The sequence below is a fragment of the Xenopus tropicalis genome, chromosome 8 (genome assembly GCF_000004195.4).
Source record: "Xenopus tropicalis strain Nigerian chromosome 8, UCB_Xtro_10.0, whole genome shotgun sequence".
NCBI lineage: Eukaryota > Metazoa > Chordata > Amphibia > Anura > Pipidae > Xenopus > Xenopus tropicalis.
In genome coordinates, this window is record NC_030684.2 from 73306728 (window position 1) to 73332693 (window position 25966).

The window sequence follows — 25966 nt, forward strand, 5'->3', positions numbered from 1 at the left end:
CAGAACAGTCTTCCATTTTGCCACACTCCATTTTAAATGATCCCTGGCCCAGTGAAAACGCCTGAGCTTGTGGATCTTGCTTAGAAATGGCTTCTTCTTTGCACTGTAGAGTTTCAGTTGGCACCGGCAGATGGCACGGTGGATTGTGTTCACTGACAATGGTTTCTGGAAGTATTCCTGAGCCCATTCTGTGATTTCCTTTACAGTAGCATTCCTGTTTGTGGTGCAGTGTCATTTAAGGGCCCGGAGATCACGGGCATCCAGTATGGTTTTACGGCCTTGACCCTTACGCACAGAGATTGTTCCAGATTCTCTGAATCTTCGGATGATGTTATGCACTGTTGATGATGATAGATGCAAAATCTTTGCAATTTTTCGTTGGGTAACACCTTTCTGATATTGCTCCACTATCTTTCTGCGCAACATTGTGGGAATTGGTGATCCTCTACCCATCTTGGCTTCTGAGAGACACTGCCACTCTGAGAAGCTCTTTTTATACCCAATCATGTTGCCAATTGACCTAATTAGTGTTATTTGGTCTTCCAGCTCTTCGTTATGCTCAAATTTACTTTTTCCAGCCTCTTATTGCTACTTGTCCCAACTTTTTTGGGATTTGTTGACACCATGAAATTCTAAATCAACACATTTTTCCCTTAAAATGGTACATTTTCTCAGTTTAAACTTTTGTTCCGTGATTTATGTTCTATTCTGAATAAAATATTAGAAGTTGGCACCTCCACATCATTGCGTTCAGTTTTTATTCACAATTTGTTTAGTGTCCCAACTTTTTTGGAATCCGGTTTGTATATATATTTGGTATTGGCGCATTCAGGAGACATGGGAATTTCCAAATCAGTTGTATTTTTACAGATTTGGAATTACACAAACATTCTAGCATATTTTGAAAGCTTAGGTTGTCCTAAAAAAACATATATAGCCTTCCTGGGTAAACTAAAAGTCCCCCCAAGAAAAGGCCCCTAAAGTGAAACAGTACAAAATGTTCAAAAACTGTCTGCCAGTAAAATGTCCGCTTTGACCAAAACGGCTGTCAGTGAAAAGGTTAAAAACCAAACCAAGCTAAAAAATACAAAGAAAAATAACACTAAGCAGTTTTCATAACCTACACGGAACCGTTCTACCCAGAGACATATGATGCGCACCTATCAAAACCCTTATTGGGTGTTGCTGACTATCCCTTTAAAACGACCCGTTACTCTAGCAACGGGCTAATTTGTTCGCAGTGGTCTGCAAGAAAAAAAACCCCAGCCAGGAGGAGCAGATGGCACAAGACGTGATAAACTGCAGTACGGTTAGGGGATCTTGCTATACATAGTTGAAAAAAATATTGAATATGTTAATTTAATTCACAGTTAGGAGTTCCTGCCCCTAGCAGACCAGTCGGCATAACCTATTACTATTAAACCAGAGAGGTGCTGTGATGGCAAATGTGTGTTATTTCGGATACGTTTCTCGGCTAACCTGTAGAACAGTGTGTGTAACCTGTTTAGCATCTGTATTACTTGCTACTTCATGTAGCTGCGTTTTCAATGCGCAACAAGAAGCATTACAAAGGGGTGGCGGCTCTTCGTGTGAGCTAGATTGTGGTTTCATTTTCTGTATAGAAGGGTGAGGCATGGTCTGTGTCAGGGCTCTTGCGTCAGAAACAGACAGCTAAGTAACGCAGAACAGCGTTACATCGAGCTTGAATAGAGTTCCAAACTCGCCTCTCTATTTGCCTATAAAATGGCACTTCTGAACCTATGCGGCCCTCCTCAGAACCAAGAATGGCGGATGCCCTTGTATGGTGGTAAAATTTCCCCTACAAGTCCCTACAAGGCACTGGAGAACGAATTTGTTGTGCCCCCTGGAATACAGGTATTTATATTTAGGTCAGTTTAATTTGTCAGCTAATTCCATGTACCTAAAGACACCTAACACTGTACATACTATTGTATAATAGTAATGTGATGCACTAGTAAAGCTTATCTATAATATAATGCTTTGCTTTTAGCAATGATTTCTAGACTACATGTAGCAGCATGTATTCAATCTAAAAAAGAATATATATTACTCCTATCCATATGAAACTGAACTGCAGTTAGACAGGAACAGATCAGACGCAAATGATTAAACTTGCCTGCAGTTCTTTAGAAAATTATATATATTTTTTTGGTTTCTAAGGGCTCAATAATCACAGTAAGTAGACAGAGGTTTGAATGGCAGACTAGAAAATGACTAGGAGAAAATCCAAGAGTTGTAGTTCATCTTTAAGGTCCATTGTAGAAGGAAACTTAAAATTACTACTAACTGAAATGTTAACCTTTTATTCTGGGACAGAACAACTTTCTTTAAACATAAACTGTCCCAGGGATCTTTCATCCTCAGCACCATATCATGTTTTAACTGGTTCCACTAATATCCCTTGTGCATGGACAGTGTAGTCTTTGCTGGGCATCTAGGACTGGTGAGAACATGGCAGTATGGAACTTTGAAGGTAAGGTTGCTGGCCTGGTTATTTTCTTTAAAAATGAGGTGTGCCAGCTTGGGGCATATTCTAGCAATTTTTACTTACTTTTAAACTAACTTTTAGACATTTTAGAAATTCTAAAACAATTTGCAACTTGTATTCATTTTCTAATGCGTTGTGTCTTGTTTTGTGAAATATTTGCCCTTCAGTTATAATTCAGATTGTCAAAGAATATCATTTTGTGTATATCATTCTATAAGTTAAATTGAGGGTAGATTGCCCTTTGAATTTGAAAATTTAAAATATGACGATACACTGCATATTACAACTGCGTTCAGATAATCTACTGTTTCTCCTACTCCAGGTAACAGGAGGAGTCATGAGCCAGACTTGGATTTTTTATATTGAGTGCTTTTATCTTCCCATTGTTCTGCTGATCAGTTGCTGGGGGGAAAAGGAGGGAGGGTAATATCACACCAACTTGCTGCACAGCAGTAAAGAGTGACCGAAGTTTATTAGAGCACAAGTCACATGGCTGTTTGCCCTTGGGAAATTGAGAATACGTCTAGCCCCACCTCAAATTTCAGGAATAAATATAAAAAAAAACTGTTTGGTCTTTTAAAAAATGGATTTCATTGCAAGATTCTGCTGGAGTAGTGCTATTAACTGATGCATTTTGAAAAAAAAAAAAAACATTTCCTGTGAATCCCTTTAAATTTTAGGTTAGAAAGTAACATTTAAGAAAAATAAGCAGAACTGCTATGTTAGAAACAAGTATGAAATAAGTTATCCAAAAGTATGTATTTTCCACAGAAATCTGCTTCGTGAATCTGCACACAAACCTTTTAGTGCAGATACACAAAGGGGTGGATGGGATTGCAGTGGCTCTCTCTGCCTGAGAAGAAAACACAGGTGCAGAGCACTGAGGCACAGCCTTGTGTGCTTTTAGCCAAATAGGACCTAAACACTACCTGGACCCACCATGCTGGAATATCTACCAGCATACAGTATTTACCTTTCAGACCCACTATCCAGCCCCCAAAAGCTTACCTGGAACCTTACATTCTACTTGACACTTGACCTGAAGCGCAGTAGTGGCATCATCCAGAAATTGCTAGAATGTGGAGGGAAGGCAGTGAAGCCAATTTTTACAAGATATACATCAAAATTCATTACCAGCCCTTATCCACGCCAACATTAATCTACCCATTACTTGCCCAATACCAACATTTTGTGCAGGTACACAGCCCACAGCAGTACTTTAGCTCACATACAAAATCAGAGAGAGTAGTGAAAATGTGTAAGAACTAACATTTTAAATTGTTGTGAAGACACCAAGACAAAATACCTGTTTTGTGAAATAGGAGTTTTTACAGGTTTTGGTTTTAGAGGACAAGGAAAGTTATCATTGGGGGGTGCCAAATATTAGTACCAAGGAAAAATTAACAAGATGATCGGCGTGGTGCTTCTACAGAAGTGCCCCAGGCCGGTGCAGTTTTCTGCTAACAAGAGAACTGGCCCAGGGTATCAGATAAGTGAGCCTTCAGCAAATCACTCTAATTTATTCTGTAATTCGAAAACGTTTTCCAAGTTAAAAGTTTTTAAAGACATTTTAGCTATATATGCCATTTATACTGTATTATAAATGAGATAATATATAATCTACTATAAATTTTGTCTAATTATGTTTTGGTTTACAATTTTAGACACAGATTAATATCTGTTGTTTAATATGTGTTTTAGAACAGTAGTGAGGTCTCCCACCCCAAAATATATTTTATGTCTAGCACCCTCTCCCTTGTTCCAAAAACCTTTCCAGCTGAAGCCGTAGTGGAGGTTGGAGGAACAGAGAGGGAGAACCATACTCTGATGGTGAAAAATTTGAATTCTGGCATCTCACCTTAATCCATGAGACCTAAAACCTGGGCCTTACAAATATAGATTTTATACCTATTTAGTATCCCAAATGAAAAAGTGTTCTCAAGGAGTAGAACTGAGGAAGCGGCAGCTTGCACAGATTTTTTTTGTGTCTGCCTCCACCTGGTCTCCTGCACTCCCTTTGATTTGCACACTAACTGATGTTAATACCTGCCATTGAAAATGCAGTGTAGACAGGAAGGTAATGGAGCATGGCCAAGATGCCCCTGAAATATAAAACGCCCGGATCGGCAAGTAAACTGGTTTAAGTTGATAAGTGATCTAAAGCAAACTGTAATATCGTGGTAAGCACAGGGCCCCGGTATGGACTATACCTCTTGGCTCTCCTTAACTTGGGCATCTGAATGATGTGCAAGTTAGGGGGTGGGTGGGGTTATGCCTGTGTTTCTCTCCATTCCTGTGCTGTTTACAGTCTAGATTATGTGGTTGTTTGCAGTAATCTATTAGTGCTTTCTCTCCCAGTGGCATATCTATTGGGTTCCTGGCAGAGTTCTCTGCTCTTTATCAACAGTGAACCCATTGTCAGAGATTTAGTCTGCATAAAGGGAAAGTAGTAATGTGCAGCGACATCTGTGTTATGTATTACACAATAAAACAATACTTTATACACTATGCGCTCACATATGGTAGGTCATATTTATTACGCAATAGACTACGTGATAATCTACATAGTCTATGGAGCTTCCTGACCTAGGTGGGCCTAGGGAAATAGTAAAATGGGCCCAGTCAGTCAAGGTGGAATGTAATGCTTGTTTTCTGTTTTAGATACCTCTAGAGCCATAGCAGTATGACAATATGGTCTATAGAGGGATATTCATATAAATCACATTTTTGAAAAATTAGATTTAGATTGAATCCCATTTATGCCATAAACCTAAACATTTGTAGAACTGTTGGAAAGATTAAAATAGAACTGACTGGTGTAATATAGTTTATTTTCTTTCAGCCAGCAAAATTTCTGCATTACCTACGAGAAGGGATGGATGGTGTTAAAATTGAGCCATGGCATGGGACGACCACTCTGGCTTTCAAGTTTAAGCATGGAGTCATTGTGGCAGTAGACTCAAGGGCATCAGCTGGAAGTTATATTGGTAAGTCAAAAAGTAAAAAAAAAATAAAATGGCTCTTTTATAATAAGACTATTTTTTAGTTGGCATCTTTAAATGATGCACAAGGTGGGGGGATTGCTGGGGACACCCACCTGTAATCAGGGGTGCTGCTGCCATTAGGTGACGAAGGGGCAACAAAAGCTGCTCCTGTCAACTTTAAAAGCTAAATTTCAGGATATTAAACCAGAAATTTGGTTTTTCTAGTGCAGAGAGTGCAATTTTACTATCTAGACTAGTGATGCTGTCATGCTCCGACACAAGAAAGGTAAGCAAGGGGGGGGGGGGGGGCTGCATAAATAAGTGGGTTCAATACTCTGCACTCCTTTCTGTGTGCCCAAAGAGGTGTGCCTGTAGGTGGCTAGCACAGTTGTTACAGGTGCAGGCAAGGATGAGTTTTAATCTACAGTGAACCCATTGTCAGAGATTTAGTCTGCATAAAGGGAAAGTAGTAATGTGCAGCGACATCTGTGTTATGTATTACACAATAAAACAATACTTTATACACTATGCGCTCACATATGGTAGGTCATATTTATTACGCAATAGACTACGTGATAATCTACATAGTCTATGGAGCTTCCTGACCTAGGTGGGCCTAGGGAAATAGTAAAGTGGGCCCAGTCAGTCAAGGTGGAATGTAATGCTTGCACTCCTTTCTGTGTGCCCAAAGAGGTGTGCCTGTAGGTGGCTAGCACAGTTGTTACAGGTGCAGGCAAGGATGAAGTTTAATGCCTGCATAGTGCCCTGACCTGTGCAGCATTAGCCTTTAAAACATGTATGTATGTATATCTTTATTTTTAAAGCGCTACTTAGAAACATGACCTTTTAGGTTTTTTTTTGCTTCTGCACCTTGCCCCTTGTAAATTAGCTCTAATGTATTCAATAGACAACAAAAAAAGCTAAAGAATTGGAACTGCAGAAAGGGAGCTGGAGCCAAAGAGATAGGGCAGGCTCTAAATACCTAGGCCCCTAACAATTTATGGTGAGCTGCTTTATGTATAAAGTGCTTTATGTATAAAGCTTGCTTCTGGAGACCAACTAGTAGTGATTAGAGATATATTTTAAGAAACCTATGTTTTGTGTATGGGAACATTAATTGTAACACTATCAAGTTAAAAACCAAATCTGCATGCTATACAGGGACTTGCGCTATGAATATGCAATCATTAGTAAAAGCGGACCAAAGTTCTGAAACCGTGATTTGATTATGGGTTAGTTCTTTGCATCATTTTCTTTAACCTATTATAACCAACAAGAGAAAAAAGTCTTCATTATTGCAGAACAATAATCTCTCCAGTTCTGATATTTTAAATGTGTGCAGACCAGATAATAACTGCCACAGAAGTAAACAGATTCTCAATTAACTATGTTTGTCAAAAGAAATGATATTATGTTTTCATCTATACTAATGTACTGCAGTTTGTGCCCCATGCTATCTATACTAATGTACTGCAGTTTGTGCCCCATGCTATCTATACTAATGTACTGCAGTTTGTGCCTGAAAAACTTTGGGAATGCACAGGCATGAAATCAACTAAAGCTGGAAACCATATGCGTGCAAACATTTTCTAATTCAAAAATATCTGACACATTTTCAGAGCAGTTACATATGCTGTTCTATGCAATATATTTTTTATAGAGACTAACATTGTTCAGGGGTGTAGTTTTCCTTTAAGTGAAAAAAGAAAACTATATGCAAATTATTTACTGCAGTTCTACCCCCATATATAAGTGGGACTGAGTGCAAAAGCAGCAAGTGTTTATGTGTGGGGTGCTTTGATTTTTTTTTTGCAGGGCTGCTTTTTACTCCCAGTCCAGCCTTGATACAACCTGTATGGCTGGACTACCACATTAAGAGAAAATGCGGGCAGAGATGTTGCACTATACCAAGGCTTTAAAAGTCCATGGATAAACCCATCAAATTCCATGTTGTGGAAGTGCTATAGCATGTCAATAAAAACAAGTAATTGCCACAGATAATCTATGGCTATAGCTTATTTGTAAAGCTCTACTCCATTTACATAAACCATTTTCATAAAATAATATTTTTTTAATTGACAAATTGGCAAAGTTCTGTCTTTTACTCCCAAATTTGTTACAGTTAGAGCTGCATTATTTCTGGTCATGTGATCTCTGGGGGATCACACAGCCTATCAAAAAATGGTGGCTCAAGGTAAAAGATGTAAAAGGGCAATATTTATTGATATGTATATTTTAGTAAGGTAAGATTTTTTAATAGGGCACTTAATAGGAAATAAACTACCTGTTGGTCAAGTATTCATTTTGGAAGTATAGTTTTCCTTTAACTGGAAAGCTTTATGTTTATTACATGGGTGGATAACTACTAAAATATGCAATTAACACAAGCACATGGCTTAGTGGGACCATGGCTTGGCCGCCAACTCTGCAGACTGGTCTGAAGTGTTCAGAGCACTACATAAACCTAACTTTTATGGGGATTTGTGCCACATGTGACCTTGACCCAGTCCATCAAACTGTCTGCACACTACAGTAACAAAGGTTTCACGAGCATATGTGATATATAATATTATAAAACAAAGGGTCCTAGAGTGGCCCCGCAAGGGAACCCCTCTAGCCCCCTAAGATATGTCCACAGACTACATATTACACCATTCGCTATCTATGATTACCAAAAAGCTCCATTAAAATATTGTTTTTGATTTCTTGTATACACCACGATATTTGTATAGTAGCCTGTAATTTGCATGTTTTATTTTGAAATAAAAATATATTGAAATATAAAAGCAATGATATAAGTGTTCTCTACAATTTTTATGCCCATTAATGTCACCTGGTTTCAAGAATCAACTTGTATTTTAAGTGGATATCTGTTACATTGTCAAAAATTACTATGCATGTGGTTAAAGTTTTAACCATGGAGCTTCTTGAGCTGTTTAAATAAATTCTGCCTGTGGCTTTTTCTTCTGTGCTTTTATATGGTCTCATAAATGCTTAGCAATCCAATTATAATTTACAGGAGGTTTTGTGTAAGTTTACATTACATTCATTTTTAACTGATCAACTAGGCAATGCTGCATGCTTACACTTTTTATCAAAATTGTGTTCGTAAACAGCGTCTCTTAAGGCCAATAAAGTGATCGAGATTAACCCTTATCTTCTGGGAACCATGTCCGGAAGTGCTGCAGACTGCCAATACTGGGAACGACTGCTGGCAAAAGAATGCAGGTGAGGTCAAAATTATGAAAAACTATAGTTACAGGGGTAGTTCACCTTAAAACTATCTTTGGAATAGTATATAAAGCAGATTTTAAAGTGTATATATATATATATATATATATATATACACACACTGTATATATATATATATATATATATATATATATATAGTATACATAGAGCATCATTTTAAGACTCATTTTAAGACCAAATATAAATGGCCTTAACTTTTACTTTTTTGTATTATTTTCTATAGGTTAATTTTTTTTTCTGCAGCTTCGACTGTAATCTGATTGATAGGGGGTTAAAAACTTAAAAGGAGTGAAGAGTTTTGAAAGAAAATAGAAGAAATAAAAAGGAGAATAACAATAGCACATAATAAACACAATTCCATTTAGCGTATTACAAGCATTCTTGTTATTTTTTTAGTAAACAAGTTTTATTTGCAAATGGAAGAAATTGTAGTACATGTACATCATATGACTGTAACTCATGTATGTCAATCAAGATATTACTTTCATGCAAGTGAAATACAAGTAAAGTAAAGTAGTTGCATTAAATATATGGAACATATTTGTTGGCTAGAGTAGTTTGTTGTCTAGATTTGAAGAAGCACTATATTCGGTTGTTACAACAGATCTTGTTGTAGTACGTCTGAGACTTTTTGAAAAACTTGTTATCATTGAGGTAGTATTACTTGACATTACCACAAACATTCTTTATATTTTCACTCATAACCTTGGATTTATCAACATTCAACCTCATTTACCAATTTGCTGCACAATTCTCTAGTTAATGACTATTGCTCAGCAATGTTGAAACATCCTGGAATCTTCTGTCTTACACAATTTAGCATCATCAAAAAACACAACAGTGCTTGCAATGACAATCTTAAAGGGGTTGTTTACCTTTGTACAACATTTACAAATCTAACCGTTCACATTAACAGAATCTTTGCCATATACATAGTTAACAACAAATGTGCAGCTGAAGAGATATTCACCTCAGAATCATCCCTCTGCTGATCTTTCAGTTCTGCACAGACCCTGTACTGGGGGGGGGGGGGGGTCAGTGACCCCTATAAACACTACAGATGCATTTTTACTTCCTTATATCATGTCACAAATAGTACTGGCAGCAGACTTAACTCCTGTTGGAGTGCTACAAATCTAACTTAACATTATGTTAGCTTTGTAACATATATGCTGAGTCTGTTTGTCAATTCCATTGCCAGGGAGAAATTAACCAGTGACCTTTCAATTTTTGCAAATGGTTATGGTGCAAAAGCAACCAATGAATTTGTCCAGTAGGAAACAAGTAACGGCAAAGCCTGGACATGATGATGTATGCATATAGGAAGTTCACTGTGTCCAGGTTCAAAATAGGCCACTCCCATGTCTTCAGAAAACTGATCAGAGAGACAGAAGGACTGATTTAACAGGTATAAAAAGTTGCTTTTACAGTGTCCTTTTAAATTTTTTTTATGGAAAATAGATTTTCTAACACGCTGAGAGCATTGTTGGTGATTTAAAACATTTAAACATTGAAGGTGAACAACCCCTTTAAGGTCTTTTATGAAGCAAACTAAAGAAAAGAACAGAGGGCGGACCTCTAAAGTACTTCCCAGGTTACACTGATTTAACTTGAAAATGTCCACTTATCACACTTATTGTAACATATCTTTAAGCCAGGCACAAATGTAATTATTTAGATTTTTTTTTTAGCCACATATAAACATAGCTGTTTGTATCAAATTACTAGTGGATCCACACATGCTAAGGTCCTATTGACGGAATGTTTAGTCTATGCAATGTGCTGACCAGTTTGATCACAGGCTAAAGAGGTTGTCTAATATTTTGGGCATAGTACTTTTGCTTTTTCAATTCTAAATTTATTTATGGTCAGTCATTTCAGTTGGATGTCTGGATGCATGACGAAAATTTGGCCCATGGTATGGCAACATAAGTGCAAGTTTACTATAATCCCCTTGTTAGACCTGAATAGGGGTTTATCATTTCAGAACATTATAGAAGGTCTTTGTGAACTCCAACTCACAACTAAGCTTATTAAGGAAAGTACACTGTAATATCTGGGAAGTTGGGGTTATATTTTCTGGGGTAAAAATTATGATATAGTCAGCAGGTTTACAAAACTATATATTCACAGCAGTAGTCAGGTTAACTGACTAAACACACCAGCTTCTAGCTACCAGATGGTTGACTAAAGGTATTATTAATTCTCCACTTTGCATATTGCATGTTTCCTGCTTTTGTAACTCAATGGCTGTCAGGAGTGAGGTTCGGAGCCAGTAAAGATGAGGAGCCTCTCCTACACCAAAGCTGCTCTTCTCTCTTCTGTCATAATAAACACAGGATTTCTGTTCTTATTTTGTGTACATATTCTTCAGTATCAGACTTCCTTCTCTCAGTAAAATCCTTCAGTGCATGACACGAGTCTGTAAGGAACTATCGGGAGTTGAACCCTGCATGACCTGTTCAGTGGCTGTGCAGTTATACTGCGGGAAAAAAAGGATTTTTTTCCGGATTTGCTGGATCAGTTGCAAATTTTTCTAACTTTGCTAACTAATCTTGTTCATTTTTCCCGACCTTGTGATGCAAAATGCTGTTTCTGAGTTTTTGGTAATCTGTGTTCCTGTACCTTAAGTTCTGTGCTCAAGATTTCTTGCACCTGTCTCCTGGTAACCTTGATACCAAGCCATGGGGCTCCAAACTAATGGTGTGAACCCAACCGCCATGACCTCCCTGACAATGATCCAGCCTTACAACATGGAGCCTGGTATCATCCACACCCCTCGGAGGAATCCACCCCAAGAAACTACAGGCTGGCTCCCCACATTTGAAAGGTATGTCTAGTAGGTCATGACGGTGTGGGTTCACACCATTAGTTTGGAGCCCCATGGCTAGGTCTCAAGCAAGATTAGTTAGCAAAATTAGCAACGAATCCAGCAAATCCTGAAAAGAATCCTTTTCCCCCTCATACCTTTTAACTGTGGAGAGCCAGCCTGTAGGTTATTGGGGTGAATTCCTCTGGGTGTGGATGATATGAGCAGGCTCCATGTTGTAAGGCTGGATCATTTTAAAGGGAACAAAATGGGTAATTGCCAACACCTGGCAAAAGGCAGGAGAATAGGCTACAAGGTACTCTAAGAAATAATAATGGCACAACAGGAACTTGTGTTGCTGAGTCTCCTATGGCTGAGAGGTACCTGCACAGCCACTGAACAGGGCATGCATGGTTCAAGTCCCAGTAGTTCCTTACAGAGTCTTGGTTGCTTGATCTTCTCTTCCTCTCCCCCTCCCCTCCCTTTCTCAAGGCAGAGCTGCAGCACTAAGACCAAACTAAAATGGCAGATGCTTGCCCTATTGTGGCTAATCTATTGGAAAGGAACTGCATCAGTAGCATTGCTTTTGATTTAAAAAGAACATATGGGGAGGATTCTCAAAAGTGGTGATATTGAGACAAAATAAAAGTAAATTTTTTTCAGATTTTGTCTTTTAGATGACATTGAAATATGCATTTTCATGAATGTGCCAATACCAACTATGTATAGTTTTATAGAGATTTCTTACTTGTATATGTCAAAACCTCAGTACACTACCAAAATTTCAAAGCACCACCACAGAAATCAGCATACTGTACTCCAAATTCCAAGGCCAAAAATCCTCTAATGGTAGGTTCACCCCAGGAAGCCATATATTTTTGTAAATGTACATATGAGGAATCTAGTTCAAACTAGAAAGCTTTCCTTCATTTGGGGTCATAGAATGCTAGCATTAATTTTAACTAGAAACATGCACACAGTGTCAGATGGTGTATTTTGGGGTCCATGGGAAAAAGTAAATCAAGGGCCCACCCACTGCACTACATCTCTAACTCCACTGATTACCAGTCAACAGCAATCTGGCTCACCCACCAACATGCACGGTGAAAAGGGGCCCAACAGGACCAGGGCCCACCAAGTTTTTTCACAGTGCCATGTTGGGCCAGTCCGACCTGAATTCACAGTACCCCAGTATTCTAGTTTGGGTGCCAGTGTTCATGTGCTGCTCGCTGATCACCAAGATGTCTTCTAGAAACAGAAGTGACACAGCTACAGGTGATGGTCAATGCTGTCAAGCATCTCTTGAGTTCTGGACATGCTATGGGGGCACAGATAAGTTGGGACAAGTGTCAGTGAAGTGAATAAATAGGGGGCACTACTGCTAAAACTAAAAATTTGCCTGGGAGGCTTTACATTTCCTTTAAATAAATATATATACAATATATAACATAAAACTTTATTATTGCCTCATACATTAAGCTAATACTAGGATAATGATGCAAATGTAAGGTAAAAACTTTTTATATACAGATCTGTGATCCAGAATCCAGAAACCACGCTGCCTTAACTTATATTTCCCCAAAAAACATTTATCACTTCCCAGCCATTATGCTTTCATTGGCTGCTTTGCCAGACTGAACAAGAGAGACAACCATACATTGATTGTTAGCTGCCAGTCAATACTTATCTTGTGGGAGGGGGCAAGCAGGCCAGCAGATCTGATAGAATGCATTATATATATATCCCTGTCTTAGGGCAGATCTGTGATTGTCACCCATATCCTATTGTGCTTTTGTACATCATTTACATCACAGATCTTAACTTTTAGTTTAGCTTCTAGTGTGCATGCATGGCTTCCTGACCACCAAGATGAAGTGACACAGCTAAAAGTGGTGGCCAGCACTGCTGAGAAGCTCTGTAATTTTGAACATGCTAAAGGGGCAAGTGTCAGTGAGATGGGGAGGGGGGCTAAAGGCTCTGTAGTGGTACTAACATTTTAAATTTCCAAAGGAGGCTGTCCCCTTCAAGTAAAGATTTATACAATATATTAATTCATTCAAAATTCTAATATTACCACATTTATTAATCAAAAGCTATCAAACTAATACAAATGTGAGGTGAAAACATATTTTGTCCTCTATTTATTATGGAGACATGCTAATATTATATATAAAATGCACTTTTTTTCTTTTTACTTGTTTATAAAAATGTTAATTAGTCTTTGTTACAACTATTGCTATTCCATCGCTAGACAGAAATCAAGCCTTGTACCCTGATAATAGGGTGCTAATCCCCATGAATTTGCTAACAAGCTTCATACTGCCGCTGAAATCTGTGTGAATGGAGATTGTAGAAAGAAATTCAGCACGGGGGGACAAGTTACACTGAGCTTTACTCTATGTTAAAAATGTTTGGGAAAATGTAGTTTTTCCATCTCCATTTTTGTTGTTTTAACAAAATGTTCACAAAAGTGTCTAAAAAATGAAAATTGGAGGTTGAGTTGTAACATTGGCAGATTCCTGTTTGGAATATTGAGATTGTGTTTTCACCAGCTCTAACACCACTTTTACTCCAAAATCCTTTTCTGCTTTTGTGAATTCCCTTCTTAGAGTTTAGCTTTAGCCAGGCCGCTTTTCCTGATTTTCATCAAGTATGGTACTTTTGGATTAGAGGAAAGGTAATTTCAGAATTCCAAGGGATTATGATCTCAGCCTGGCAATCACAGGCCCATACGTCTATTGTGGGCAAATTATTTGAAGGTTTGTTCACATTTGAAGGGATCACATTTAAGGTTTTTGTTCTTAAAAATGGCATTATAAGTAAGCATCATGGCTTTATGAAGGATGTCAGATAACCACCATTTGTAAACTGCCCATTAGTCAGTTTTCTTTTCATGTAGGAAAAAGTCCAAAGAGCTAAATTGATAAAGGGTATGGAAGGTCTCCGTTTACAGAAAAGGTTGGCTAAGTTGTCATTGTTTACAGTGGTAAAAGGGAGCTTTAGAGGGGCTATGAATAATTTGTATAAATATACGAGGGGACCATAGAATAAACTCTCTGATACTTTATTCACTGCAGTTCCTTTCGGCAAATGTGATCCTTCCTTTTGGGAGTCAGGAAAGGTTACAGATCCACATATGTTTTTTTTGGCTTCCTCTGAATCAGTTAGACAGGTTGGCTTGGGCAAGATGGACGTGCTACATTTTTCAACTTCATCTACTATGCTTTGAATTACTTTGAATTCTGCATTATACCAGAGGGTGCTTAAGGATAATGTGAAACCATCTGTCAGAAGATGGCTCAACCAAAAAGGGAACCTTGCAGCATGACAGTGACCCTAAACATTTCAGTAAATCTGCAAAAGTATTTTTTCAAAAAAATAGAGTTCTGCAAAGGCAAGTCAAAGCCCAGATCTAATTCTTATGGAGATGCTGTGAGAAGATTTTAAAAATGGGCTGTGCATGTAAGAATCCCCTCAGAAGGAAATTACATTAATTTTTTTGAACAAATGATTGCAAAGGTCAGTTCCTTGTTTTATTTATTCAGTTGCATCACCTTTACTTTAAATTCTGTTTGAATGAAGAACGTTATTATTATATTAATATGTCCACATATGTTTAACTCTCCTACTGCAAGTTGATTTGGCACTGTTAATTTTATTGCCAGACCATTTTTGTGCTCTTTCACTTTAGGAGCATTTCTTGGGGGGCTTGTAGTTTACCTAGGAAAGCTATATATTGTTATATTGTTCAGGACAACCTAAGCTTTTGTGTAGTTCCATTTCTGTAACAAGATATAGGCTAAATGTCTAAAATTAAAAAAAAAATCCTTAATAGAAATACATATATCACAAACGTAATTTATGCAGAAAAATAGAACTGATTTGGAAAGTCCCATGCCTCCAAAATGTGCCAATACCAAATATTTATAGTTTTATAGAGATTTTTGACTTGTATTGCTCAAAAATCCCCGGCAGTACACTACCAAATTTTCAAAGCACAACTCCAGAAATCTGCATACTTTAGAACACATCCTCCTGAATCCAAAATGGTTACAAATGTCTACTTCAAACTACCAAACTGCAAAGCTTTTCAGAAGTTAGCAAATTTGATATTATTTCTGAGCTTCAGAATTTATAGCAGCACCTATTTTCCACTTATAATAAGGCACCAAGATTAAACATCCTAAATATGAATTGTGGGGTAAAGCCACAAAAAGAAAGTTCACCCCAGAAAGCCAATTTATTTTTTGAAAGTACACATTCTCTAGAATCTAAAATAAGTAACTATGGGACTGATTCACTGAAGGTCGATAAAACGAGTGCTATTTATAGCATTCATTAAAAATTTTATCGCTTCTTATTTTTTACAACTTAACGCACGATTCACTATAGGATACTTGCGTTAATTTAGACTTGATGTTGTTTGCGTTACTTAACTCGCAATGAGCATTTTTCTTGTGTTATTTTTCGTGCGTGTGTTATTTCGCCGTGTGCTATATTAGCGCACGATTTAACACACGTAACCATTACGTTTGTAAAACTACTTTTCTGCAAATTACCATTTCCCTGAAAACTAAAGGATGCATCACTCTAGGGCCAACACTTGAAAAAATCCCACTGTAAAGTCCATGTTGTGTTCATATTTAGAATGTTTTATGTTGATACGTTACGAAATGTGGGGGTACATAATGGGATAAATTGCAAGCTTTTCAGAAATTTCATAAAAACCGGCATGATTAGCATAGCCTAGTAGTTTGGTAGTTTGCACTAGAAATATGTTTTTACTCGTTTTTGTTGTCAGAATGTGTACTTTTGGAAAATATATGGTTTTCTAGGGTCTCCTTACTGTTAGTGGGTCTTATGGCACATAATACTTTTATTGAGGCAGCCAGCATGACAGATTCATATGCACTCTTTTCATTTGGGTGCCTCTGTACGCCACATAGTTTGGTAAAGCTATGCATATTGGGCATCAAACTGTTCAGTAGGCCCCTGGCATTCATATTGAGAATGTTTTATGTTGATACATTACAAAATGTGGGGTATATAATGGGGTAAAATACAAGCTTTGAGACAATTTTCAGAAATTACATAAAAATCGCTACATTTAGCTTAGTTTTGCTGTTTGGTGCTTTGCCATACAAAAACATATGTATCCATTTTACATTCGGCAGAATGTGTATTTTCTGAAAATATGAGGTTTTCTGGAGTCAACTTATTTCCCACTATTACCACATATATTTCTACTACCAAAAAATACACCGGTTGATTTATATGCCATGAAACACTCTAAATGGTTTTTAAATGCTTTGGTAATCATATGCACAATCAGCATCAGACTGTTGTGGATAAAAGCATTTTTCTTGGTATCTAATGCCGTAAGAGATGTAAGGTGTTTAAAAGGAAGCTTTGATGCGATTTTCAGGGTTTTTTTTATCAAAACTGCCAATTTTTGGAAAGCATTGCAACTACATACTTTGGAGGCATGGGTGCCCATTTTGAATTTACTTTCCAAAAATATATGTATTTTTTTTTAATTTTTACCCCACAAAAAATCCCGTAAATGTGTTGAGTTTTCAGTAGCTGAAGAGATCGCCAGGGCAATTTATATGCACTAACTTAATTTTGGGGTCTCTAAATGCCAGATTCTTTGGTTACCCTGTGCACAGTGGGCATCAAACTGTTCAGTGGACCCTTGGCTTTCATATTTAGGATATTTTACCTTGGTAACTAATGCTATATGGGAGATAATTTGCTTGAAAGTGGAAGCTTTGAGGCGATTTTCATAATTTTTTATAGAAACTGCTAAGTTCAGAAAAGCATTGCTGTTTGTTACTTAGGAGTTGAAAGACATGATTACCCATTTCGGATTCGGCAGAATGTGTACTTTTCAAAAATATATGGTTTCCTGGGGTAAAACTAATGTTCCAGGATTTTTGGCTTTGGAATCTACAGTATGCCAGATTCTGCTGTGATGCTTTGAAAATTTGGTAATTTACTGCTGGGAGTTTTTGATCTATAGAAGTCAGAATTCTCCATAAAACTATACATATCAGGTATTGGCACGTTCGGGACATGAGGCTTTCCAAATCAGTTGAATTTGTGTCCATAAAATAAAATGTTTTTCCTGGTATTTTTGTATTTAGAGCTCTAAATCTTGTTCCAGAAGTGGAAAGCTTTGGGAATAATAGAATTAAAGGAAAAATAAAGTTAAAGTCACTTGGGGGTGCCAAAATGTTAGGCACCCCCAAGTGACTTTGACCGCCTACCTTTTACCCCGGGCTGGTGCCCCTGTGAGGAAGGAACAGCACCAGCCCGGGGTAGCTGCCGGCGCTTCCTTGCTGCTGATTCGCTGCGCGCGCATGCGCAGTAGAGTGAAAAGCCGAACTTAAATGTTAAAGTCGGCTTTTCACTCTACTGCGCATGCGCCCACCGCTGGCACTCAGGAAAAGGAAGCGAGGAAGACGGAAGCGCTGCGCTCCAGGTGCCCCGGGCTGGTGCTGTTTTCTCCTAACAGGGGCACCAGCCCGGGGTACGAGGTAAGCGGTTAAAGTCACTTGGGGGTGCCTAACATTTTGGCACCCCCAAGTGACTTTGACTTTCGTTTCCCTTTAATAGTTTGGTGGGGGTGTTACAGCTCAGTGCTGCTGCTAACCACTAATGACCATAGAATAGAATGGTGTTTTGTTGCTCAAAGCATGTATACATGTAGTTGAACTGAAACATTCACCTTTTTTCAAGCATCACCATTTCTGAAACAGGCAGAATCCATTACAAGTTAAAAGGTGTATGTTTTGATTTATTCAAGAAACATACACCATTATTTTACACAAATTCAGAGCTGTTTGTAAATACTGCTAGTTATGCCAGAGAAAGGTGAAAATATCCACATCTGAGGCCCATCCAAATTGCCTCAAAGGGGAAAAAGCCCCTCCTAACTTCTAGAGGTCAATTGGACCAGTACCTGGATCATTTTGTGCCACAAGTTAATTTCACTAGCTTTTGTATTTTCTCATTTTGAAAAAAGTTATCCAACCCGTTTGTGAAGTTTATAATATATCTGCTTTTACAACATCTTTAAGGAGAGAATTCCATGACTTCACAGTTTGCACTGTAGAAATATAATTCTGCATCTTAGTATGAAATTGTCTTTCTTCAAATCTGAATGTATGTCCCTGCGTCATGAATCTCATCTACCACTTAGCTACCCAGTTTACGAGTTAGGTTATTTTTTGCCAGCGAGGATAGGGATTAAGTTCTTGTTGTTTTTGCATCTATCATGTGCCATCAGAGACTATAGGCCTCATTTACAATTGGCCTTTTTATACGCTTTGCACACTGTGTGGTGCATTGTATAAGTAGCTACAGCCCTCTTCACTCCTTATCTTTAAAGGGATTCTGTCATGATTTTTATGGTGTACTTTTTATTTATAAATGATACTGTTTACATAGCAAATAATTCACTCTACCATTTAAAATTTTATTCTTGAACCAGCAAAAAGAGCCAGTGCTATACATTAGAATTTCTTCAGATAACCTAGTTACCTGTTTCTCCTACTCCCATGTAACTGGAGGAGCCCCAAACTGGACTTGGATTTCTTACTATTAAGTGCTATTCTGTTCTGATTTTTACTGGGCGCTGCTATGTTGCTAACGTGAGAGTTTGTACTTAAGAGACGATATCCACCATGCGTGCCTGCACCCAAGGCAAGGGTCTTGTCAGAACTGTATTCTTCATCAGAATGTGCCTGTATGTCCTTAAAACCATTTTCCTCAATTTGACCTTATTATGTAAATTGGACACGCTCTTATGGTCCCTTGAGGTTTGTTAGTTAGAACTTACAAGGCTGAACTTTAATACTTGACTGACCAGATTTCATATTTTCCAGCTTTCTTATTACAGTGCAGGCTTTTCCTTTCATGTTCAGTTATTTGTTTTTACAATAACAATTCTCCACTGATCCTCCACCACACTACAAAACTTTTCTCCTGCACTCCACTGTGCTCCTTGTTTTGTCTTTTAATGGTGCTTTTAACTCATTCCCCTTATTTGATTATTTTTACCTGCCTGCTTGCCTTTCCTAAACTTAGCTGTGCTAGGACTTCCTTTAAGATTAACCTATCTACTCCCAGAGCTGAAGTAGATCATTTGTGCAGGAAATGCAGGAAGGCAGGCAAGGGACACACATAAATAATCAAATAAGGAGGGATGAGTTAAAATAACCATTTAAAAAAATAGAATAATATAAAACAGCAGCTGGTGCACGAGAGACGTTTTCCAGAAAGAGAACTATTGCTCTCAAAGAAATAATACCACGTGTCCAAATTCAACCTTAACCCGCACACCCTTAGCTCTCCAAAGTAATTACCGCTCGGTGCACAATGCCTAGGGGGATCGGCACCCCCTCCACAAATTCCAACCAAACAAATAGCAGTGGCACTCAAGCTTCAAACGGGACTAGCCCTTAAAATATTTATTGCGGAAAAAACATGCAACGTTTCGAGGCAAAACTGCCCCTTTGTCAAGCAACATGCTTGACAAAGGGGCAGTTTTGCCTCGAAACGTTGCATGTTTTTTCCGCAATAAATATTTTAAGGGCTAGTCCCGTTTGAAGCTTGAGTGCCACTGCTATTTGTTTGGTCTCAAAGAAATAATATAATCGCATAATCTAATATAGCCTTCATTCTGGTTGGCTCCTCAACAGTCTGTGAAATGAAATTGTCATGCAGTAGATTTATAAACTTGATTTCATTAATTGTACTTGCAGTTTTATTGCTCCAGTTAGTATCTGGGAAATTAAATCCTTCATTAATAAGACTTGCCCCAACCTCTCAGCCCTTTCTATTTGCAACAGGAGCTAAGCCTCTTACTTATCATTTAGATGTGGAGGACTGTAGCATACTTCTACAATGAATTTGCCTTTCACCTTACTATCTTTGAATTTTAAACCCATAAGGCTTCAATCCTCCCATTCTTGTTTACAACTTCTTCCATGTTTGGGTTTCTTAGCCCCTTACTTTGATTGTAAGCTCTGTGGGGCAGGGACCCCTATGCTTTCTTTGATTCGTAACTTTTTGGAACCGTACATTGTATGTATTTGTATTTATTATATCTATTACTGTAATAACCCCATTCGTTGTATTAATTTATTGTTCTACTGTACAGTGTTGTGTGCACAATATCTCAGAGAAAAGTACTTAGAAAGTTCTGGCTTCAACTTTTCACCTAGTTTTCAAAAATCATTTTTAAGGACTTCCTTCCTCTAACTTTGTCATTGGTTCCAATGAGCACCATGACCACGTGATCTTCTTCAACCCCTTCCAATAATCTCTCCACCACATGCCTAACCCTTGCACCAGGCAAGCAACAAACAGTTTGGCATGTAGGTTCATTGCAACAGATTTCCTTACTGACCTTTCTAATAACTGCATCCCCTGTTACGATCTCTCATTCTCCCATGCCCCCATATGTCCCAGTTCAGAGCTGTCCTCCGCAGAATCTTCACCTAAAATGGCAAATCTTTTGGTATCGACACGCCGTGGCCAGCCAGCCTGCCCTTCTTTCCCCCGCTTTCTCTTTTAACTGTAACAAGCCTGTCTCCCTAATTTCCCTCACTTTTCCCATCTCCACTTCATACTTCACTAGCCCCTGCCACTGGTCACTCCAGAAGCAGTATATCCTCTACTTGTGTCTAGCCCTTATCAATTCTGCAAGATGTCCCCTTTGATTCTGCAATTCCGAAATTAAAAGAAAAACCCACCTGCATCTCTGACAAGTAAATCCTGGGAACGGCTGCTCCAAGATTGCACACATACATGGTGTAATCCAGTAAAGTCATCTAAAGCCATCTAAAGGAAAATCATCATCATTTTTTTAATATAGTGCTAGCAAATTACACAGTGCTTTACATTAATCTATAATGATCAGGGATCTTAAAATAATTTAATAAACAACGGTTTACAGAGGAAGCATATGACCAATATTTACATCACAATTTTACTCTCTGCTTCACATTTATTACACAGCTTGGTAAATACATGATTTTACACAGAGTAACATGTTGTTTAAGTGATGACATTTACTAACCACTTTTTGTCATTTAGGTTATACCAACTGAGAAATAATTCAAGGATATCAGTGTCTGCTGCCTCCAAGCTATTATGTAACATGATGCTCCAGTATCGAGGATCTGGACTGTCCATGGGTAGCATGATCTGTGGTTGGGATAAAATGGTAAGAAGCATGAAAGGGTGTAATTCACTTTTATTTATGTGTTGGCCTTTAACCCTTAAATGGCACATTTGGGTAATGATAGCACTTTATTGCTTAAAACTGGGCTTTTAAGTCTGAGAATCTGAATTTTATTGAATAGAGGCATAGACCTAAATGTAGACTGAAAAACTAAAAACAAATATTAGTCAGATTTATAGGATGAGAATCTTTAACCACAGGGGATTTAATTTGGTCTATTCTGTTAACAAATCATGGCACACAGGCTGGATTGCGTGCAGGTGTTTTTTTTTTAAGTGCTCAAACCAGAAAAGGGGACAGAAATCTAAATAAACAGTGGAGTGGGTTGGAGCAGGGCTGTGGCTGAGTTAGGGTTTAGTTCTTTTTAAAGGAGAAGGAAAGGTAAAAACTAAGTAAGCTTTATCAGAAAGGTCTATGTAAATACAGCCATAAGTACTCGCAGAAACGCTGCACTGACTCCTCTGTCAAAAGATTTCTTGTGTCTGTTTCCCTCTGCCAGAGACACGCAGCTCTCCCCTCTCCTGCTCCCCCTTCCCTCAAGAATGCTAATAACTCATTCCCCCTCCTTAGGAATGTGGATCTGAGCCAATCAGCAGGAAGCTGACTCATAGTCTTACACACTGAGCGTGCACACCGGTCTTGCACTTGGTGCAGGAGTGAGGCATTATGGGAACTTTCTTTACACAGCTTAGCGTTTTTCCTTTCTGTTTGGCTTCTGATCATCTGAATGGGAGAAATATGGGGAGACTTAAGGGCACTATTGAGACAACTGAAGGTATGCCTGCAGCTTGAGATAGCCTTTCCTTCTCCTTTAAGAAGGTTAGACAGACACAATGATTATTGGATGTCATGGGATCTGCCATATTCATTAAAAAAATAAACAGGCTATTATTTTAGAAAAAGAAAGGGACATGGGTAGGGTGCAATGATGAGAGAATTTTACAGTAGGAGATTAGAAGAGAATGGCACATAGAGAGAGTGGAATGAAGAAAAGAATGACACTTGCAAAAGAAATGGAATGCAGAGGAGAGTTTCAGGTCTTAAAAGGATGAGAGAAGTTTGACAGAAGGTGCAAAGGAGGAGTTGATGGTCCATTAAGAAAGATGGAAGGTGCAGTAAAGAGGTACGGCAAAAGGCAGATATAGAGAGTAGAGTTAAAATACCATCCCTAATTATGAATTAGAAAACTGCATTGTTTTATTGAATTTGGTTGAGCATTCAAATGGGTGCCCTGGCCCAGGTTTCTCTTGGGTGCCAGAACACCTAGTTCCAGCAATGGTTATATATTTTTAACCAAGTGTGTAAATTGAGAAGGTCTCCAGGCTAAGTAAGAGTCTTACGTATGGTGAAATAAACCTAATAACTGAACAAGAGACAAGGGTCTGGCCATAGTTTTAGCTTCTTACAACTCAATAGTGATTGCACCAAATCCACTATTTTCTCAAATAGTTTCTCAAGTTACAGACCACTTTGCCAAATATTAAAAAGAAGAATTTGAATTGTTAATATTTCTCCTGCAGGGGCCTGGTCTATATTATGTGGATGACAATGGCACAAGGTTATCTGGTGATATCTTCTCTACTGGATCAGGAAATTCTTATGCATATGGTGTGATGGACAGTGGGTATCGTTATGATCTAACTCCAGTAGAGGCCTATGATCTGGGTCGGCGTGCAGTTAGCTACGCTGCGCATCGTGATAATTACTCTGGAGGAGTTGTCAACAGTATGAAGTTTTTCAATTTTATATCTTCTAATAATGTTATTTTCTATTTTACTCAATCTTTCTCTAAAAGTTAAAATCAGAGGGGTGCCAATTTGTTTATGCACCCCCCCCCAGTGACTCTAATTAGCATGGTTCTGGCTACCCCTGTTCTGATTCGAGCTAGGTGCAGACAGTTCTTTAAATAGTTCTTTACTGTGCATGTGTCTGCCCAGATCACAGTACAACAGATGCATAGTAGCCTGCAACAAAATGGCAGCAGTGCTTTGCACAAAAGTACCCCCTAGCCAATGCTATTCTTAAAGGACATGTCAACCCCAAAAATAATGTTTTGCCTAATAAAAGAAAGCTTAATTGTAAGCAACTTTGCAATATACATTCATTACATATTTGTAATGGATTTTGAGTTATTTGTATATATAATTAATATTAGAAGCAGTGTTTGCCAGTCCATTCTGTTCTCTGCCCTGGTGGCTCTGGCGTTTGAAACAATGTAACAAATGCCAGCAGATTTTACAGACCTGACTTGCTGGAGGAGCCTGGCACTTAAAACATTGTTTAAAAAGTAACAACCAGGAGTTCAGCAAATGCTGATTTCTATAGCAATTACATTTACACATAACTTTTAAAACACTAATAATTTTTAATAAATTGGTATTGGAAAGTTGCTTGAAATTCAGTTTTTCTTTATTAGGCAAAAAATTGTTTTTGGGGTTGACATGTCCTTTAAAGAAAACAAATTGCAAAACAAACTGGTACTGCTTTATTTCTGATGACAATTACTCTTTTGTTCACAGTGTATCACATGAAAGAGGATGGCTGGGTAAAAGTTGGAGAATTTGATGTGGGTGATCTTCTTTACAAGTACTCAGAGGAGAAATGCAAATGATCCAAGAGAGCAACACAGTTTTACAAGTTCTGCTCAGACTGAGAAATGGTTATTCTGTTGTAGAAATGCACTTTTTTTAAAAAATAAAGGCAATATTCAGGCTAAATCTCTGATTTTCTTTATACTTTTTTTCTTTTTACATCAGCATGTGGCATGTAGAGACCCCAAAATGTACCTTGTACATAGAAATTTCAGGGCTTATATTTTTGCTAATATTTAATTATTTTAATTTTTTACAGTTGAGGGCTTAAGTCCTTTTACTGTTGTTGGCTGTCTTATTTATCTCCACTGAGCTGTAGTTGTCAAACTGTTTTAGTTCAAGCCACGCTTAGGGGCAAACCTGTCCAGGGCCCTCCTTTAAAGTTCAGCCTTTCGTCAGGGTCCCCTTTAGCTTATAAAATGAGTTCAGATAGAGGGAAAAAAATTGGTGTATCATTCATTATGTTTCAGAGTTTCACCAGTAGCAAGAACAGCAAGTATATAGTGACAGCAAACATCATGTAAGTGACCTTCAAGCTGACCTTTTAGTTGTATAAATGGGACAGCAAATGGCTAATTTTGACAACTGTCACCCTTACTGAACTTCAGGCTTATCCCCCTGCAGCTAGCTTGGTAACAACTTCAAAGGTTACTATATGATTTTTGTGTGGTACAAAAAAAAAAACTAAACCCTAGCCCATTTTCAGCCATCCTCCACTGTTCCCCCCCTGCAAGCTCCCTCTCCACAGCATATATTCTCTTCAAAAGTTCCCCTGTGTGCTGACCTGCCATAAATCTGCAGCTTAGCGTAGAGGAGTTCAAAGGGGCCATCTTCCCCTGACTTCTAACCTCTCCTGTCAGCTCTCTGATATGGATCTTGCTGGAGCATGCACAGTTAAAGCTGATTCAGGAGGTAGATTCAACTGCGCATTCTCCAAGATCTGTGTGGGCAGTCTACCAGAAAAGGATCAGAAGGCAGGGGAAGATGGCACCTTTGAACTCTGCTCTGCAGATTTCTGGTAGGTCAGCACACAGGGACACTTTTAAACAGAATAGCTGGGGATCTAGGAGGGCGGACAGAGGAAGGGGTTGGAGCAGGGCTGTGGATGAGTTAAGGTTTAGTTCTCCTTTAAGTTTAGCCCTGAAAACCATATAATAATTGTATAACCCAGGACAGTCATAAAATAAAAGGCAGAACAAAACACAGAGGAATCCTATACATTATCAGCTAAGGAAGTGTGTTCTCCAGAGGCTAGATGAAAGACAGACATACTATTTAACAGAATTGGAGCTTCAAATGTATGACAAATAACACCAAATTTCTTACCACTCTTATTCTCATACTGGGGGACTCCCCCTCATTGCCTATACAGGTATAGGACCCGTTATCCAGAATGCTCGGGACCAAGGGTATTCCGGATAAGGGATCTTTCCATAATTTGGATCTCCATACCTTAAGTCTACTAAAGAATCAATAAAACATTAATTAAACCCAATAGGATTGTTTTGCCTCCAATAAGGATTAATTATATCATAGTTGGGATCAAGTACAAAGCACTGTTTTATTATT

At 38.2% G+C, this 25966-nt stretch overlaps 1 protein-coding gene across 1 annotated transcript; it reads left to right on the forward strand.

The window, feature by feature from the left end:
- The first annotated feature begins 1315 nt into the window (after positions 1-1315).
- LOC100485711 (proteasome 20S subunit beta 8) lies at positions 1316-24523 on the forward strand. The gene is made up of 6 exons (XM_031891408.1): positions 1316-1875; positions 5352-5496; positions 8610-8721; positions 21659-21788; positions 23327-23531; positions 24326-24523. The coding sequence occupies exons 1-6, from the start codon at positions 1744-1746 to the stop codon at positions 24415-24417; spliced, it is 816 nt and encodes a 271-aa protein (XP_031747268.1). The 5' UTR covers positions 1316-1743; the 3' UTR covers positions 24418-24523.
- The last annotated feature ends 1443 nt before the right edge of the window (positions 24524-25966 follow it).

Excerpts from the sequence above, each read along its gene's own strand:
- LOC100485711 (XM_031891408.1), top strand. The coding sequence starts at position 1,744 with ATGGCACTTCTGAACCTATGCGGCCCTCCTCAGAACCAAGAATGGCGG. Across the intron at positions 1,876-5,351 it reads TTGTGCCCCCTGGAATACAG|CCAGCAAAATTTCTGCATTA; the intron begins GTATTTATATTT and ends ATTTTCTTTCAG. Across the intron at positions 21,789-23,326 it reads TCTGTGGTTGGGATAAAATG|GGGCCTGGTCTATATTATGT; the intron begins GTAAGAAGCATG and ends TTTCTCCTGCAG.